This window comes from Salvia hispanica, chromosome 6 (genome assembly GCF_023119035.1).
Source record: "Salvia hispanica cultivar TCC Black 2014 chromosome 6, UniMelb_Shisp_WGS_1.0, whole genome shotgun sequence".
Lineage (NCBI taxonomy): Eukaryota > Viridiplantae > Streptophyta > Magnoliopsida > Lamiales > Lamiaceae > Salvia > Salvia hispanica.
Genome location: NC_062970.1, coordinates 11480642 through 11492915, shown reverse-complemented (window position 1 = coordinate 11492915; position 12274 = coordinate 11480642). Strand labels below are relative to the sequence as shown.

At 35.5% G+C, this 12274-nt stretch overlaps 2 protein-coding genes across 3 annotated transcripts; one reads left to right on the top strand and one right to left on the bottom strand.

Moving 5' to 3' along the window:
* The first annotated feature begins 4192 nt into the window (after window positions 1-4192).
* LOC125194418 (receptor-like protein kinase FERONIA) lies at window positions 4193-7464 on the top strand. The gene is made up of 2 exons (XM_048092618.1): window positions 4193-4357; window positions 4553-7464. The coding sequence occupies exon 2, from the start codon at window positions 4588-4590 to the stop codon at window positions 7219-7221; it is 2634 nt and encodes an 877-aa protein (XP_047948575.1). The 5' UTR covers window positions 4193-4357; window positions 4553-4587; the 3' UTR covers window positions 7222-7464.
* A 1050-nt stretch (window positions 7465-8514) lies between these two features.
* On the bottom strand, window positions 8515-10268 carry LOC125193064 (thioredoxin H9-like). 2 transcript variants are annotated; one of them, XM_048090779.1, is made up of 5 exons: window positions 10101-10268; window positions 9995-10031; window positions 9795-9917; window positions 8908-9030; window positions 8515-8825 (listed from the first exon to the last, which is right to left on the bottom strand). In XM_048090779.1, the coding sequence occupies exons 2-5, from the start codon at window positions 10013-10015 to the stop codon at window positions 8670-8672; spliced, it is 423 nt and encodes a 140-aa protein (XP_047946736.1). In that variant the 5' UTR covers window positions 10016-10031; window positions 10101-10268; the 3' UTR covers window positions 8515-8669. The 2 variants fall into 2 exon arrangements, with proteins under 2 accessions (XP_047946736.1, XP_047946735.1); XM_048090778.1 differs by having other exon boundaries at window positions 9995-10267.
* Between the last annotated feature and the right edge of the window lie 2006 nt (window positions 10269-12274).

Sequence of the window (12274 nt, the reverse complement as noted above, 5' to 3'; positions counted from 1 at the left end):
ATTATCATCTTTGCAGCTATCCAGTGTTTAATGTCAGAGTTACTTTGGTAACGATCTAGCATTTCGAGTGCAAAGTTGATGTCTGGTCTACTACAGACTTGAGCATACATCAAACTTCCCACGATAGATGCATAAGAAATATTTTTCATCTCTTTACGTGTAATTCATTCTTTAGACATTGATTCAAACTGAGTTTGTCACCTTTATAAATTGGAACAACACTTGGAGAACATGCACTTATCTTATATCTCTCTGAAATTCAATCTATGTAGCTTTTCTGAGACAATCCAATAGTCCATGTGATTGATCACGTGATATTTCTATCCCTATTATGTAGGTTATCTCATCCATATATTTCATGTCGAAATTTTCAGAGAGATAAATCTTAGTGTCATTCAGTATTCCAAGGTCACTATTAGCAAGTAATATATCATCAACATACAAAACAAAAGACATGAACTTGTTCCCACTAACCTTGAGGTATATGCATCCGATCAACGATGTTTTCTTTTAAAACCAAAAGCAATAATAGGGAATTTAAAATACCATTGTCGAGAAGCTTGTTTAAGTTCATAAATTGATTTCTTAAGTTAGCAGACTAAAATTGTTAATGGTATTTTATACAACACATTTTCACATAATTGTTACTAAAGTTGAAACTTGGCCAACATAGAAAAAGAGCACAAAGAGTTCTTTTTCTTTTAAATGGCTTGACCTTTAAACTGGAAATGTAACTGAATAATACAAAACTAATAAAAATTACAATGCATAAAGATTGTGGTTTTCATTTTTCTTTGTCTATAACACTTGCATAAGCTAGAATTCAAGATCCCTTATGACATCTTTTATGCTAACTTCAAATATGAATATCGTGTCAAAAAACATAATAACCTAACCCTAAACAAATGAATTCAGTAGGACTGATACGAGGACTCGACGACTTAAATTACTAAGAAACGCGCTTTCTTTATCTCAATTTAATTGTCCTAGTCCATAAACAAATTCAAGTAAAAAATTAATCGAATATGTTCCCCAATGGATTGGATGCAACATGACATATTAATGATTCAAGTTCAACTAATTTAATACTCCATTATCTTCCATAATAATATCATCACCCACCTTACATCAGAATCAAACAAGTCAAACAATTACAAGAAGCATCACATTCCTTCCACCCATAAAATGCAAAAGGAAAAGATAAATAAAAAATTTACTATTAATAGTGAAAGTTAATAGAAGTAAAAGATATACCTCCCTTGCCCTCCTCGTACCATTCAAAAATTTGATGGGAACAATAGAAAAAACTTGAAATGAAATTCAATCAAGAATAAGCTATGTGATCTCCTTGAAAAGAAACCTTTGGTAGTTTCGGAGTCTCTAGAAAGTAAGTTTGGCTTTACTTCACTTCAACAATCATAACATCCCACCGAAGATGGCCTACTTTTCTTTTTCGTTTGTCCCAACCAAGATAATCCATTTCTTATTTAGGAAATATTTAAAATACTCAATTATCTTTTCTCTTTCTTACTTTATTCATCTCTCCTACTTTTACACACCCAACAACCTTTTCTCTCTTTTACTTTTTGCAATCTCTCCTACTTTTAAATATCAACAACCTTTTATCTCTCCTATTTTATTTATCTCTCCTACTTTTAAATACCCAATAATTTTCTCTCTCCCTTCTTAAACACTTTAAAATTAGCATGCATAAAATCTCGTCTCATCCCAAGAAGGGTTCATCTTCCTTGGGACGGAGGGAGTAGTTATTTTGAGATTGTATATTCAGGTTGAAAATAAGATGGTGTTAGATAATGATTTTGTTAGAGTTTGTATACTAGAAATCACCTTTCGAGTGATTGAATACTATTAAAACTCTTATTTTATTTTCCAAAGGAATAAAAAAATTATTTTTGTCATAATGTTATGTTTTATATTTAATGGATATTTATTACATGTTTAAATGTATAAGTAACTTAACAAAGTCTAAGTCTTTGTTTTAGTAGACCGGTTGTGTACGCCGTTCACTTTAAGGTAACACGGTCAGTTCTAAACAAAGAAAAAGAAGAAGACTTCACAACCTAGATAGGCTTAGACTACCTATCGTGAAAGGTTGCAATGTCGATCCGATTATTTCCAAGCCTTACTGAAATAAGATGACATTGGTGTGGTATAAAGCACTGAATGGATCTAACAGTGAGACAATCTTTATGCTATCTACTGAAAGACGAGGTCTTGTAAATTATCATTTCTTAATCAATGTACTAATATCATTTATCACGTCCTTTACTTTATCTAAAAATAAATAACTAAAAGAATAACCACTATTGTAAGTTGACGATGGTATATAAGTCATGAACTAACTAATAAATTTAAAAAATTCTACTCCGTATTTATTCTTTAGAGATTTAGGTTTGAATACTAAGATATGAGTAGTATTTTTAAAAATAAATTTCACAACCATTTTTTTTACATCCTGGACAAAAATAAATATAAGAAAAAAATTGGATACAGTCAAATGGAATATTGCATTCAGATTTAATTGAGAACTTGGGTATATTATATAGTAAATCTATTTGGTGACATAACATCTAATAATATTGGAACAATATGAATAATATTAGTATGGCTCATGCACAAGATGACATGCATAAATCGAGAAATATATTATTATTAATGGTTAATTTCATTAAAAAAATATTAATTGTATAAGGTGGGCCTTTAATGAGCCGAGCCTCAAATGGTCCTGGGGCTAGGCCCGACCTAGATTTACAAAATGGCCCAAATAGAGCCCACTTCAATCCATGAGCCCAACCCAGGACCGATCCGTTTCAGTGATGGGCCAGGCCTAGACCGATCCATATCAGTTGACAACTCTACTAGTCCAGCCCTGTTGACAAGTATACTAGTAAATGTGTGTTTTGAATCAGACAGTGTCCTTTTTCGTTAATCGCTTGAATGGAATCTAATTCTCTTCATTTGGAGTCTTACTCCATGATTGGAAGTAATACCTTAATTTATATTCATTCGACTTTGACAAAAGAGCGTGGATGGAAGCAAATTGGAGATATCAAGCAACTTGTTGGGCGAAGCAAAAAAGTATAAAATTTTATTAACATAATTTATTCATACGATCGGAAATAGTAAGTCAATAACCAAGCAGTAGCACAATAGATGTTTGCTTATGTGGGCCCCTTTGCACAACTCACTCATACGGTCATACCTGAATTCCACACTAAACCTATTATACATTTTTATCTTTTACATTAGGTCTCCTTTTCTTATTAAAAGACAAAAAATTGGTGTCACAAGTCGAAAACCGCGTATTCATTCTATGCGCGTTCGTATCTGTTCACTTTATTCCATTTATATTTACTACTTCATCCATTTCGTAGAAATTGACCCTTTAAGTTTGACACAAATTTTAATGCATAATTTAGTAAACTTAAAAAGAAGGAGATCCAGTAGTTGAAATTGTGTAGTGGATGGTAAGCCCATAAATAAAAAAATAAAAAAGGAAAAAAATATTATCATAAATGGATATATGACTACTTGTATGAGACGAGAAAAAAAGGAAATATGACCAATTTCTATGAGACGGAGACAACATTTTTTAATAGTTTTTCGCAAATTCAGTTCACTTGAACATGATTATAAAATGTACTGAACATGATTATAAAATGTACTCTGCGAACTACTGTACAAAATTAAAATTTGACAATAAAAATCCATCAATTTTAGAATTAAAATTGCTTTTCAGTAATAATACGACTCCAAAACAATTTATTGCAAAATTGAAAAAGTAAGATAGAGGTAGAGAGAAAAAGTAATTAAAATAGATTCAAAAATTAAAAAGTGCACATTCTTATGAGACGAGCTAAAATAAAAAAAATGCATATATCTATGGGACGGACAAAAAAGAAAAGTGGGCATATTCTTGAAAGGGGGAGTACCAATTTGAGTGGATAAATATTTAAAATCAAATAAAATACATATATGTATATTATGAGAATCCAGATACTAAACTCGCAGCTAGATTACTAGAGACAGATAGCGCACACATAAATTTAAATATTTAGATTACCAAATCTATAATACCGAATTACATACATTTACTGTAAAGCATTCAATTTTCAAAATAAAGATTATTGTCTTAATATAATCCCAATATAAATCATTCTTCTTCCTCTCTCTCCAGCTTTTTGTGATCATATTTTCCTCTCCACATTCAACTATACCACCTGCAATCTGATTTACTCTGCTACATTTTTTTTTATTTCTCTCTCATATATTTAGCCGTTTCCTTTCCCTGCGCAAACTCACTCGCATTTGTGGTGTTCTGCTGCTGATTTTTCAGGTATTTATTCTTGCTTATTCGTTTTTTAATTGCTATAACCTTTGCTGTGCTTCCAATTATCTTGCTTTTCAGCTGGAATTCTTATGATTCTGTGATTTACGCTACTTATAATTAATTTTGAGCTATTTATAGAGGTGCTGTTGTGATTGAAATAGAAATTAGGGATATTGATGTAGCTCAATTTGATTGTTCCAGATAATTTGGTGGCTAGGGTTTTCCATCTATCATCTATGAAGCACAGCAATAAGCTTGTGCTGTGGTGGGCTCTGTGTTTCGTGTCGTTGGTATTTGGAATTGATGTAGTTTCCGCAGCTGATTACTCAGCGACGGATAAGATCTTCTTGAACTGCGGAGGGCCTCCTGATTCCTCTGACACCGATGGCCGGAAATGGTTGTCGGATATTGGGTCGAAGTTTGCCCTTTCGAGCACCAAGTCTTCGACTGCACCCGCGTCTGTGCAGAAACCGTCAGTACCGGTGGTTCCTTACATGACTGCTCGAATTTTTCAATCGGAGTTCACCTACAGTTTCCCGGTGGGGTCCGGTCGCAAGTTCCTGCGCTTGCATTTCTATCCTGCGTCGTATAATGGTCTAAATGCTTCAGATGCTGTCTTCTCGGTAACATCTGGAGAATTTACCTTGATGAGGAACTTTAGTGCTGCTCTGACCACGGAGGCGCTGAACTATGACTATTTGATGAAGGAGTTCTCCGTGAATGTCCCGGATCAAGTGCTGAATGTTACATTCACCCCATCCCCGAATGCATCCAACTCGTATGCATTCATCAATGGGATTGAGGTCGTTTCACATCCGGACATTTACACCACGGATGGGACTGAACCTGTCATTGGTCAGTCCACTGGCTTCATTATCGACAACAGCACAGCACTGGAGAATGTATATCGGCTGAATGTAGGTGGAAATGACATTTCCTCATCTGGTGATACTGGTCTGTTCAGATCATGGCGTGACGATTCAGTTTATATATTTGGTGCTGCGAATGGGGTTACAGAGTTTCCTGATAACACGACGATTGCATACCCTCTCGGGAGCCCAACCTACATTGCCCCTCTTGATGTATACAGCACCCTGAGATCAATGGGTCCAAATTCAACCATCAACCAGAATTACAACCTAACTTGGCTCTTCGATATCGATTCTGGCTTCTCTTACCTAGTTAGGCTCCATTTCTGCGAAGTTACAGATGTCATAACAAAGCCAAATCAAAGAATGTTCAGTATCTACCTCAATAATCAGACTGCAGAGGAGCAGGCAGATGTCATTGTTTGGGCAGGTGGTAATGGAATCCCTGTACACAAGGACTACATTGTCTTTGTCCCTAATGGGCCTCCCCGGCAGGATCTTCGGCTTGCATTGCATCCTTACACTCCACTGAAGCCTCAGTACTACAATGCCATCTTGAATGGAGTCGAAATATTTAAGGTAAATGATTCAACCGGTAATCTTGCTGGTGTCAATCCACTACCTCTTCCACAGATACCAGATGAGTTATTGGATAACCAGTCCTCTGGAGGTAAAGATAACAAAGGTATTATCGGAGGAGCGGTTGGTGGAGGAATTGCCGCACTTCTTGTTCTTGGCCTGATTGTTTGTGTGGTTGTCCAACGCCGGAGGCAGAAGAAGGATTCTAGCACTAGTGATGGCTGGCTTCCATTGTCCTTGTATGGAAATTCTCATTCTTCGGGTTCTGCCAAGACAAACACCACAGGCAGTTATGCCTCCTCCCTGCCATCAAATCTTTGCCGCCACTTTTCAGTTGCTGAGATCAAGTCTGCTACTAACAACTTTGACGAAGCTCTTCTTCTTGGAGTTGGAGGGTTTGGAAAAGTTTATCGTGGGGAGATTGATAGTGGCACGAAGGTGGCAATTAAGCGTGGGAACCCACTCTCTGAACAAGGTATTCATGAATTCCAAACTGAGATCGAAATGCTCTCAAAGCTTCGCCACCGTCACCTGGTTTCACTCATTGGGTATTGTGAAGAGAACTGTGAAATGATCCTTGTATATGATTACATGGCTTATGGAACTCTCCGTGAGCATCTATACAAGACTCAGAAGCCACCCTTGCTGTGGAAACAGAGGCTTGAGATTTGCATAGGTGCTGCTCGTGGCTTGCACTATTTGCACACTGGTGCCAAGCATACAATCATTCACCGTGATGTCAAGACAACTAACATCCTCTTGGATGAGAAGTGGGTGGCTAAGGTGTCAGACTTTGGTCTGTCAAAAACTGGCCCATCGCTGAACCATACTCATGTCAGTACCGTGGTTAAGGGAAGCTTCGGCTATCTGGATCCTGAGTACTTCAGGCGCCAACAACTGACCGAAAAATCTGATGTTTACTCTTATGGAGTTGTTCTGTTTGAGATCATATGCGCTCGGCCAGCTCTAAACCCTGCACTCCCGAAAGAACAAGTCAGCTTGGCCGAGTGGGCTCAGCATTGCTACAAGAAAGGCATCCTCGACCAGATAACGGATCCCTACCTAAAGGGAAAGATAGCTCCAGAATGCTTCAAGAAATTTGCTGAGACAGCAGTCAAGTGTGTGTCGGACGTTGGAACAGACCGGCCTTCCATGGGGGATGTCCTGTGGAACCTTGAATTTGCGCTGCAGCTGCAGGTGAGTGCAGAGGAAAGCAGGAAGGGTCTTGGTGAGATAGATGTTGAGTCATACGATGTGAAGAAGGACCCTGATTCATCCTCGGGTTTTGATGGAAACATCACCGATTCAAAGAGCAGTGGATTGTCGATGAGCATTGGTGGCCGAAGCCTTGCTAGTGAAGACTCGGATGGCCTAACTCCGAGTGCTGTATTTTCTCAGATAATGAATCCGAAAGGGAGGTGATATGAGCAATGAATTGTTTATTCCTATCAACTGCGGGAAGAGGTTTTCTTGATTTGTAGTAATTTTTTTGGCTTGTACTCCTAGTTTTATTTATAAAAGAAAAAAAAAAACATTACCACTCTTGTTTGAAGCCCAAAATATTTTACCTGCCTTAGGCCCTTATCCATACTGAAAGATTGTGTAAGTCGTGACTTGTTCCTTTGTATATTTGGCTAAGATAATGATTGAAAATTTGGGACTCAATGCCCCTCTCTTTTTCACAATAACCGTGCTCTTTAAGAGCGCCTTGTGGGTCCGTCCCACTTTTATTCATTTTTTATTCTATGCGCAGCACCTTCAATCGTGCTCTTAGCTAAGGCATATTTTTTCGCTATTCATGGGTCTCACTATTCTATTATTCAATTTAAATGCTTCAATTACTAAAAGAATTTTCATAATATTAAAATGCATTAAAAATACTTGAAATTCCTAAAAAATAAAAACAAGTAAATAATTAAAATCCAAAAAAAAATTAAAATGCATGATTAAAATTCTAAAATTAAATAACCTACTACTCGTGGTTGAATTTCACCCAAAGATGTTCGACTAGATCTTGTTGTAGTTGATTGTGGGCTTTGGTGTCGCGCATTGTTATTCTTTTGTCTATCCTCTTGCGCACCGTTGTAGACTTGTAGTATTGTTGATAGTATACTTGTTCTTCTTGCTCCGCTTCCGTAATCAATAGGTCTAGATTGTTCAGATTTATTTGGTAAATTGTATGAAGAAATGAGAGAAGTATGAGTGAGAGATAGTTTGATGTAAAAAATGAGTGCTAATTGAGAGAACTTATAAATGATTTGGATGAATTGGGGTAAAAAAAAATTCAAAAATTTTGAAAAAACAGTCATAAAACAACTCTATTTTTAGGAAGTGGAATTTTTATTTTTTTCGGATTTTAACGAATTAAAAAAAAACATTTTAACAGATTAAAATAACGTCCAAACGCGTGGGGGCAATTGGGCATCACAACCCACAAATAGCGCGCCATGTGTCCCGCGTGTGTCCCGCCCACCCAACGAGTGGAGATCTTCGCAGAAAGCATGTCCGTGCCGACGAAAATAGCGAAACCGTGAGCAGGCACGCTGCCGTGCTGACGGCATGGACCTGCTTTTCCACAAGGTACTTGTTGGGGATGCTCTTAATTACACCGAGACGCGGCCAAATTGTTAAACCAATTTCAAATGGGGGCATTTACTATTGTAGCCAAAGCATAAGCACACATCTAGACTATTTAGATCGAATAAATATTAGACGTTTTAGGAAAAAATACACTCTTATATAACATATCACACATACATGCACAAAACATTACCATTCTTGGATTTACAAATTTATACGTCCTTAATCACAAGGAAAAGAGAAGATCTGCTGATTTCTTGAGCTCGATTGCAGGATCCGAGCCAAAGAAACTACGTTTGACATGGTGGGGCGACTGAATCTAGTACAGCAATCAACTTCTTCTCTAGTTCTGGCTTATTTGCACCCACAAGTTTGTCGATTTGTTGACCGTCTTTAAGGAAGAAGAAGGTCGGAGTTGCCTTTATATCCCATGATGTGCTAAAATCCTGAAGCAGACAACAAAAACTCTCATGTATCAGAGCTATTGTATGACTTGTCCATTTTGGTCATGTAGGAGCATAAACTTACCGTAAGTTCATCTACATCGACTGTGAGGCACATAACCGAAGGGTGTTTCTCAGACAGCTCGACATAGAAAGGTGCAATTACTCTACAAGGGCCACACCATGCAGCACTAAAATTGGCTACTACCTGTCGTATGATTAAACCATGTTACGAATGCAAAACACTGAAAATGCTCCAACCTTTCCATCACAACACATTGATTGAACTTGAAATGAATAATGGTTAATCCATAGATACTAAAACTAATCACTTTTACATGCCTCTGTTTTCCCACATTAGAAAGTAGAGGTTGAAGGGAAGGACATTAGAGTCATCCCACTGTACAAATCTTTAGCCCCAGAGGAGTTACACAAGGGATTAAAAAACATGACAAAGAAAGTACTCCCTCCGTCCCACTCAAGATGTCTACTTTCTATATTTGGAAAATCTTTCTCCTCATTAAAATATTCAACTATCTTTTTATCCCTACTTACTCCACCTAACAACTCTTCCTAAAATCCCGTGCTATTTCACTGATCACTCCCTTTCTCAACACCATTAGCTAACTGTATCCTTATCCTCCTTTCTCTAACCCAAACACGCCGTTATGAGGAAGATAAGATAGATGTTGAATGCAACAAAAAGTGTACTATAGCAATCAGTGATAAGATCAAGACAAAAAAAAAGAAAGAAAGAAATATTAAGGGTTGGAGTTGTTTAGAGAATTAAAGGTTCAATTTACGGAGTAATGTCTTTAACTTCAAAACAATTGAAGTACTAACTCTTCCAATAATGAAATGTATGTAGATATTAAACGATTATGTTAATTGAGACTTGAAAGATTCACAAAGGCAGTCTAATTTAGGAAAGAATAATGAAAACAGACTGGGAAGCAAGAAGCAGTTACTCACAAGCTTTCCATCTCTCTTTGCTTCATCAAGCTTTTGTTCCCAAGTTTCCTTGGTTGTGATGAGATGCACATTTCCACCAGTAAAATCAACTTTGTGATCAGACTCATCCATATCATTATGCGCCTACATGATTTGTTGAACTTATGATGATCAAGATTACATTTTTAAATATATGAAAAATTAGCAAGAAAAGTGCATACCTTAGTAAAGCAATTCCCCATAATTGGAAGTCGTAATCTAACAAAGAAATTGGTTGTTGGGTTAAGAATCAGCAATTGAAAAGTGAGGAGATGAAGAATCGTAAACCTTGACTGGGTAGAGAGGGGAAAGAATAAGAAGATTCAAGTTCCGACGGCGCCACCGATGTGGAATTAGACAAGACAAATCACCCCAATCCCCAATCCCCAATCGTTGTCCAATTCCTCTTCCTGTTTTCTGATTAGCCCCCTTTTGCTAGGCTGGACCCTAATGTAAAGGAACTATTGAAGGAATAGTACTCTCCATATAAAAATATAAATAACTGAGATAGTACTAGACAAAAGATTAGGAATAGTGAGATCATATTATTTTTTGGTGTTTATTGAGTTGTAATATAAATTGTAAATTAATTGATGGATATGAGTAATAAGTTAAAGATAATTTTTTATAAATGGATATTACACATATTTTATGTGAAGGAGGGAGTATTAGATTTAGATGGGCCTTCACTAATTACATGAATTATTTACCATTAGATTATGAATTATTTACCATTAGATTAAGATGGGGCTTAACCAATTAAATGAATTATTTACCGTTGAGACTTCACTGATTACATCAATGATTTACCCTTGTGATTAAATCTACACTACAAGTCTACAACCCTTTCTTTTTGACTAACTTCCCTCTCCCTTTACAGTTCAGTATTCAACGTGTTGCGTTAACGACTCCATAACATTTATTTCATGTGTTCTTCTAAATCAGAAACATTTACTTTTAGTATAAGAATTTATATTATGTTATGAATTAAATAAAGATAAGATAAAATATAAAAAAAATAGAGATGATATTGTTTCCATTTTAGAAAATACTATATCATTTTTAATTGGACCATTCAAAAAGAATACATGTTATTTTTAATGGGACAAAGAGAGTAGTACTATATTCATTCATGAGAAATAGTCTTGTTTTAATATTTTGGACCGTCCACCAAAAAATTTTCTTATCTAATTATAATAAGTTTTTCTTTTTACTGTGGTAGTCTAAGTTTTCACTAACAATACTTGAACAATTTTGTTTTTCTCATCTCTCTTAATTTATCATTTTTTATATATTTATTAAATATGTGTCGTCCACTGTGAAGACTATTCTTTGTGGACGGATATAATATATTTGTATTTGACATAGATGGATGCTCGTGTTAATATTTTTGGTGATGTTGTATACTTTAACACGATCAGCAAATAGGTACAATATTGATATATCGACCAACATAATTGTTATTTTCTTTGATTACGTTGACACAAAAGTATTTAATAAAAAGTATTGGAGTACTATATAAAGTATTATATTGATATAGTTAAGATACATTGATAGTAGAGTATTATATTTGCACGCTTTTGAAGTCTTCATCGATAAAACACTCAATATCAATATCAATGCACATCATAGTATATATTGATATGACATGTAGCATATAATATCAACACAATTACAACATCAATATCCACAAAAAATCTATATGTCATATGAATAATATTGATACATTTAAAAAATAACATCAACACAATTCAAGAACAATATAAATACAACTACTGCAATCCAATTAGGGTGCATTGCGCTGATTTCAATTTCAGGCATTATATTGTATATTATCAAAATTATATACTGATTTGAATGTATGCAATAATCATAGACCGATGTTGCAACTTAAACATCCAAAATAGCATACACGTCACTATTAATATCAATATAGTATTCCACTAATATAAACACATTTACGTAAACCATATCAATACAATTCAAGATGGTAAACCAACGACACACCATTTCATAATCAAATACCAATATTTCGACTTATTCTAGCAATTACATGAACTTACAATTTCTAAACCAATTTCATCTTGAAAACTCAGAACAAGACAACAAAAATCGAGTAAACCAAAAAAAATCGCAACATGCACTTATACTGCATTCAAAGGAATATGTTGGCAATCGAAACTAAAAGAATATTCTCTCCGTCTCATAGAAATAGGTCATATTTCCTTTTTCGTCCGTCCCATAGAAATAGTCTATATCCATTTATAGAAACATTTTTCTCCTTCTTTTTCCTTTGTCATTTTATGGGCCCTACAATCCACTACACAATTTCAACTATTTTTTCTCATTTTCTCTTACTTTACCAATAACACATTAAAACCCGTGCCAACCCCAAATGGCTTATTTCTATGGGACGGAGGGAGTATAATATAACTATCTCACATCGGTGTATAAAGAGAACT